This window comes from Equus caballus, chromosome 2, assembly GCF_041296265.1.
Source record: "Equus caballus isolate H_3958 breed thoroughbred chromosome 2, TB-T2T, whole genome shotgun sequence".
Classification (NCBI taxonomy): Eukaryota; Metazoa; Chordata; class Mammalia; order Perissodactyla; family Equidae; genus Equus; species Equus caballus.
Genome location: NC_091685.1, coordinates 8,653,324 through 8,659,655, shown reverse-complemented (window position 1 = coordinate 8,659,655; position 6,332 = coordinate 8,653,324). Strand labels below are relative to the sequence as shown.

The following is a 6,332-nucleotide window of genomic DNA, read 5'->3' as shown; positions in this document are numbered from 1 at the left end:
CAAGGCGACCCCGCCGCCGCCCGCGCGCCCGAGCCGGGAGCGGGAGAGACCCGGGGTCCCAGCCGCGCCGCGGGCGCCGTGCTCCCGGAGGTCTGAGCCGCGCGCCGCTCGCGTCGGCCGGCCCTCCCAGGCGCCCCGGGAAGTTTCCGAGCCCCGCATCCCCGAGGGTCAGAGCGCCAGCTGGACCTCGGTCAGGCTTCTCCCTGGCCCCGCGGCCCGACGGGAAATTAAGACCTTTTGAATCCGGCCGCCCGAGGAGCCGGACGGGATCGGCGTTTTCTTAGAAAATAACATTTATTTCTAGCTCATGTCTATGCAAAGGAAAGCACAAAGTGAGCCATTCTCTGCAGCAGCGTTTCCGGCTGCCGGCCCATCGGCCCGGGCGCTTGGCGGGTCCCGGGCGGCGGGATGGGCCCTCGCGCGGCGGCTCTGGCTCAGTCACGCGTTGCTCTGCTCCTGCTTCAGCGCGCACCTTGACCGCTCCTTAGGGAGAGACCGGCCGCAGGCGAGGGGTGGGGGTGGGGGGCGGGATTCGTCCCGAGTTTACAATATATTTAATCTATAAAACCTGATAAGTACAATGCGCGCATAGTCTAATTTTTTTCCATTATGTCCATTTTTTTTTGCTCGTTTTTGAATGTTTTTCACGTTAATACCGAGGTCACCTACAAGTTACAATTAATAACTTAGAATTCCATTTTATAACATTATACACTGGCTTGTATATATATGTATAGATTATATATAGATTTATACATATATAAAAACTCACACTGCACCAAGGAAACCCATGCTTATCGGCATAAGCAACAAAGAGAGCGACAAATACCGCAACGAGAAAAGTGCACCTTAGAACTTGTTTCCTTTTTTTTTTTTTACAATTGATATCGATATATATGTGTGTCCCAAAGACTCGACTCAGTGCCAAGAGATTTATACATCCTAAATTTATATTTGTTAGAGAGGATATTTAAAAATTTTTTTAAAGGGGGGAGGAGACACAGAAGACAGACTCCGGGACTATCCTGCCATCCGTCTGAGGGCGCGGCGGGCGGGAGGAGCAGAGCAAAAGCGGAGGCAGGGGCGCGCGAGGCGGCCACAGCCTCTGAATTCTCCAGAATTCCCGGCCTTCTGAAGGGCGGCGGGCCTTGAGGAGGGGGACGGGGGTGAGGGTCCGGGCCCCGCACACCTCCGAGAACATCTGTATCTGTAGCTGCTCTCCTTGCTCGGCTCTCCCCACCCCCCCCCCCAAAACCGAAAGCCACCTTGGAGCGAAAGGACCCCAGCTGGGGCGCAGAGAGCGCGCCGACGACGGGGGGCCGGCGCCCGCGGGGACCAGGCTGGGGCGCCTGTCCGGCGGCAGCCCGGCTGCCGGGCCCCTCGCCCTACTGCTTCTCCGGGGCGCCGTTGACCATCGGCCCGTAGAGGCCGCCGCCGTAGGTCGGCTCCTTGTGCACAGCCGCGGCGGCGGCCGAGCGGTCGCGCATGAGGTCGCTGAAGGCGTAGTCCATGGGCGGGCGGAAGCCGAGGGTGGGCACGAGGCCGGCGGTGGAGTAGGGAGCCATGAAGGCCAGGCCGCGGCTGTGCGCCGCCGCCGCCGAGTAGGCCAGGCGCAGGGGGCTGAGGCCGAGCGGCGCGCCCAGCGGGTAGGCGCCCGCGTCGGCGCCGAAGTGGCTGGCGTTGGGCTGCAGCGGCGAGAAGGCCGAGCGGCTGCTCAGCGAGCCCAGCGCCCCGGGCGCCATGGCGCCGGCCAGCAAAGGTCTGTGGTGCGGCGGGACGGCGGGGCCGGCCTGCAGGGGCGCGGGCAGCCCGGGACCCCCGGCCGCGGCGGCGGCGTCCACGCGGCCCGGCCACGCGTCGTCCGCTGCTGCGACGGCACCCACCGCGGCCTTCTCGGGAGGCACGGCGGGGCCAAGGCCGGCCGCCAGGCCCCCGCGGTGGTGGTTCAGCACCTGCTCGATGGCCTGCACCACGTCGCCGCCGCAGCCCTGCAACACCAGCTCCAGGACGCCTCGCCGGTGGCCCGGGAAGACGCGCGTCAAGATGTCCAGCGGCGTCCGCTGCCGTGAACCCGGGCCCCCGCCCAGCCCCGGCGCGGGCGCGGCCTCTGCTTCTTCTTTGTCGGCCTCGGAACCGGATTCCGAGCCCAGAGGGCTGGCGGAGCCCGGGCTGTCCTCCTCGCCGCCGCCTCCGGGGCCAGCGCTGCCCGGGCAGCTCCCACCTGCCTCCTTGGAGGCCCGGGCCAGGGGCGACCCTGAAAAGGACTCGCCGTCGCCGTTCTCCGAACCCGAGCCCGGCCGCACCTCCGGGGACGATGCCCCCGGACCCGAGTCCGCGCCGTCGGGTGATAAGGGCTTGCCTGGCGGCGGCTGCGGACTGCCCGGGCGGCCTGACTGAAGCAGCGTCTTGGGGAACAGGTCAAACTTCTGTAACTTGGCTTCTGGGAGGGGAGAAAAGGGCATGTTAGGAGAGGTTAGGAGTGGGCAGCCGACCGCACCACAGCAACCCAGCTCTTTGGATCCCAGTTTCCCTCTGAGCCCCACGACCCTCATTCACTGGGCTCCAGTGCCCTCTTTCCTTTTGCTCCGGCATGGCATTACTTCCTCTCGGAGCCCCTACAGCCCAGTCTCTCCCCCTGCCCTCAGGGCGCGCTCCCTTTCTGTTCCCAGCACCTCAATCACCTGTGCCCTGTAAACACAAGGTCCAGTGCCCCTCTTCCTACATCTGCGCCCCAACGCCTCCACCCTTATCCCTCTTCTAGTCCTGCCCTGCCCTGGAGAAGTGGTCTGGCCCAGGGTTCAAGCAGGAGCCAAAGTATCTTCCACCTACACCACACACTGTATAGAAGACCCCACTCCACCTCCGTGATTCCGAGAGCAAGCCCAGGCCTGGGTGCCCCTCTGGCCCTGGGCAGCACAGCCTGTAAAGGACGGCGCCTTGGGCATCCATGAGATCCCAAGCCTCTCTACAGGCAAAAGTAGAGCCTCTGTTTCTAATGCACCCTTTCCAAAATTAAGACCTAAGGAATTCCTTCCTCCCAAGCTGAGAGGGCCCCAGAATGTGCCCTGCCTAATTTTCTCCCTCCCTGGAAAAAGCCAAGGAGTCTTGAAGAAGAGGGTGGGGCCAGGCAAGGGAGCAGACGGAGAAGAGGAAAGGGGATTGAGGGAAGTGAGACAGCGCGTACTCCGAGCAAACGGGGACGAGTGGGGAAGAAGCTAGAAAGGAGGAGCAGGGCGCAGCTTGCGGTTGTCAGGGAGCATTAGGAACAACGGAGAAGGAGTCACACCCGGGTAAAGGAATGCGGTGTCTTCAACGCCTAAAGAAAGCGATGCGGGGCGGGGGCGGGGGCGCGGAGAGGGTCTGATTTCTGGAGAAAACTGGGACAGAGCGGAGGGAACCACGGCGCCTGGAGAAGCACAGACCCAAGGAAAAGAGAAGACGCGCGGGTTTCCGCTCTGGGGAGAAGACCGAGCCAAGCGGGCCGGGGAGCTGGGACCTGCCTGCGTTTGCCGAGAGGAGATAAGATCAAAGCGTTTACATTTGGGCCCGCAGTGAAAGAAGGAGTAAAGTGCAAATGCTTGAGAAGGGGATGAAAGAAGAGTTTCTGTGTTTATGCCCAAACTCTGGGGCTGGGTGCGAGGTGCGGGGCGTCTCAAAGTCGGGGCGTTTGGAGAAGTCCCGAGACAAGTCCCCGGGCCGCGTCCCTGCCCCCATCTCCTCCCCGCCGGGCCGCGTCCTCACCTGAGCTCCCGGCGCCCGCTGCGCCGCCTCCGGTCCCCGCGGGCGCTCCGGCTGCCGGCCCCCCGCCGTCGGCGGCGCACACAGAGCCGAAGACCTCGTAGGCGGGTCGCGGCGGGATGATGCCGTTGGCGGCGGCCAGCGCCAGGCCCTCGGCCGTGCCGTAGAGCAGCTGCAGCTCGCGCGCCTCGTTCTCCTCCTGCGCCTGCTGCCTGCGCAGCGCCACCTGCGCCGCCATGACGCGCTGGCGCTCGGCGATGAGCGTGCACTTGGCGCACAGGCAGTCCTTCCAGCGGCAGTAGCGCTTGTGGCCCTTGAGCGCCGACACCACGCCGTGGTTGCGACAGCGCGCGCACTTGGGGGTCCGCGGGTACTTCTCCGCCGCCCGCAACAACAGCGGCGGCGCCCGTAGCAAGCCGCCCGCCACGCTCACCGGCAGCGAAGCGGCGGCCGCCGCCGCCGCTGCCACCGATGCCACCGACGCCACGGGCGGCCCCGTCCCTGTCGCCGCCGCCGTCGCCGCGCCTGGCACGCTGGGCAGCTCCGAGCGCAGCTCCATGGCAGGACCTGGCGTGGAAGACGGCGGGAGGGGGAGACGTGCGGTGAGGCGTCTTGGGGCGCTAAGCTCAAGCGCGCTCTCCTGGAGCCCAGGCTTAGACGGGGAAATCGCGGCCCCGGGAGTGTGGCTAGCGACTGTCGGATTGCTGGCAGCAGGTGCCCTCGGAGCCCCCTGCAAGGCCGAGCTCCTCCACCCCCACCCCCACCAGAGCTCTTCTTCTATCTGATTTATGCTCAGGGTGTAAGATTTCGTTTGAATCAGTGGTTCCTCTGGAAAAAATAAAAAAAGACTGAAAGTCACTGGTTCAGATGGATGGAACGAGGGTTCGGAAGAGAAAATATAATCCCCCAAAGTGTAGCTTAACTGGGGTGAGACAGGTAGAAAGGTTTGTTTCATGGGACTCGGATTAGAGAGAAAATTTTGACCCAACAGTTAGACCGATGCCGAGAGCAAAACAGGAAAACCTGAGGCGAAATGTTCAGTTTTGTGGAAGAGGAGAGAGCGAGCGAGGCATGGAGTTCTGCTGGGTGGGCGGAGGGGGTTTTTTGGCTGGTGGGAGCAGGAGATTTCGAGAGAAAAATCAGGAACAGAAGGAAGAGCTCTAGCAAGTGGCGTGAGAGCAGGGAAACAAACGACTCGGGAGCAAAGTTAGGCCGAGGCCGGGGACCCGGGGAGAGGTGGGGGCTACAAGTTCCACGGGGCGGCCTCCAGAAAGTGGGAGAGAAAACGCGAGTGGAGCTGAGTTTAGGAGGCCTGGGGAGGAGAAAAGTGAAAATTCAGTCAGAGAAACTTTCTTTAGATAGGCAAAGCCTGCCCAAAGATAAGCTTGAGGGACGAGGAAAACAGCGAGAACAGCTGATAGGCTGTCTGGGTCGCAGGGCCCACGCGGGGCCAAGAAGTGTGCGTGAGGGAAAGCCCCGCAGGCCTGCAGGCTGGGGGTGGGGATGGGGTGAAACCTGCGGCACGGTTTTTAGCCTTGGAGTCTGGAGGAGGAGTCGAGGAGGAAAAAGTATCTTGCAAAAGTTAGGCGCTGCAGGAAGGAGATCCTTTTTGCTGCTCGTCTCTTGGGGCCTTCCCCTCCCCTCCCGGTTTAGGGACCAAGTCGTCAGACACGCCCTCCCCATCCTGGGGCCCCGCGGGACCCCGCTCGGGCGCACATTCCCGCGTTCTGGTCTCGGAGTTGGGTTCCTGGGACTCAGATGGCCCAGCAGGCAGTACCGAGGCAAGGGAGTCGCCTCTGGAACCGGCCCTGAGCGAACACCGGAGTCCCACCTGCGCCGAGGCCCCTGAAGGCCCAAGCAGGCCCAGCTCAGCGCTTCCGCCGCGGCCTCCTCTGGGTCCGCCGGTCCCCGCCGGAGCCCGGGCCCCAACCCTGGTGTCTCCGCCCGGGGATCCTAGCCCCCTCCCTATGCGCGCTGCCTCTTCCCTGAGGCCGCGCACTCCCTACGGCCGGCCTGGCCGGGCCGCCTCCCCCGCCCTCCCTGTGGCCCTCAACTACCTGCCTTGGGCTCGGGGGTCCTCCTCCTCCGCTGGCGCTGCACGCGCCTCCCAGCTCCGCTCGCGACGCTGGCGCTCTCGGCCTCTTCCCCTTGCCCCCCGGCCCCTTATGTGACCACGTCACCCTCCTCCAGTCACCATGTCCGAACTTCCGGACCCCCTCAGAACGCTGCGCAGTCCAGCCCTTCCGTCGGAAATCGGAGCCGGGGGACCGTTTAGGGACCGGCTGGCTGGAACCCGCGACCTGGCCCTCGCCGCGCAGGGTCCCCTCGCCGAGCGCGCCGCACGCTGCGTCCAGCCGGGCCCCAGCTGCCCGGCGCTGCCAGACTCTCAATGAGCCGCTCGCCCGCTCTATTGTTGCTCCTTAGGGCTCCATTAGACAGAATTGGACAACAATGTGGCGCCTGCCATTGGCCAGGGGAGGCAGACGGCGCTCTGATTGGCGGGGCCCGCGCCCGGGGAGCCCCGCATTCTACAGTGTCCGAAAGATTCGAAACTCCAAAAGCTCCACCGAGTGCCTCCGGGAGGGGAGGGGGCG

At 64.2% G+C, this 6,332-nt stretch overlaps 1 protein-coding gene across 2 annotated transcripts; it reads right to left on the bottom strand.

The window, feature by feature from the left end:
* Positions 1-531: 531 nt before the first annotated feature.
* On the bottom strand, positions 532-6,129 carry DMRTA2 (DMRT like family A2). Of its 2 annotated transcripts, XM_070260012.1 has the most exons (3): positions 5,800-6,129; positions 3,742-4,305; positions 532-2,440 (listed from the first exon to the last, which is right to left on the bottom strand). In XM_070260012.1, the coding sequence occupies exons 2-3, from the start codon at positions 4,295-4,297 to the stop codon at positions 1,386-1,388; spliced, it is 1,611 nt and encodes a 536-aa protein (XP_070116113.1). In that variant the 5' UTR covers positions 4,298-4,305; positions 5,800-6,129; the 3' UTR covers positions 532-1,385. The 2 variants fall into 2 exon arrangements, with proteins under 2 accessions (XP_070116113.1, XP_023485979.2); XM_023630211.2 differs by lacking the exon at positions 5,800-6,129 and having other exon boundaries at positions 3,742-4,803.
* Positions 6,130-6,332: the final 203 nt, after the last annotated feature.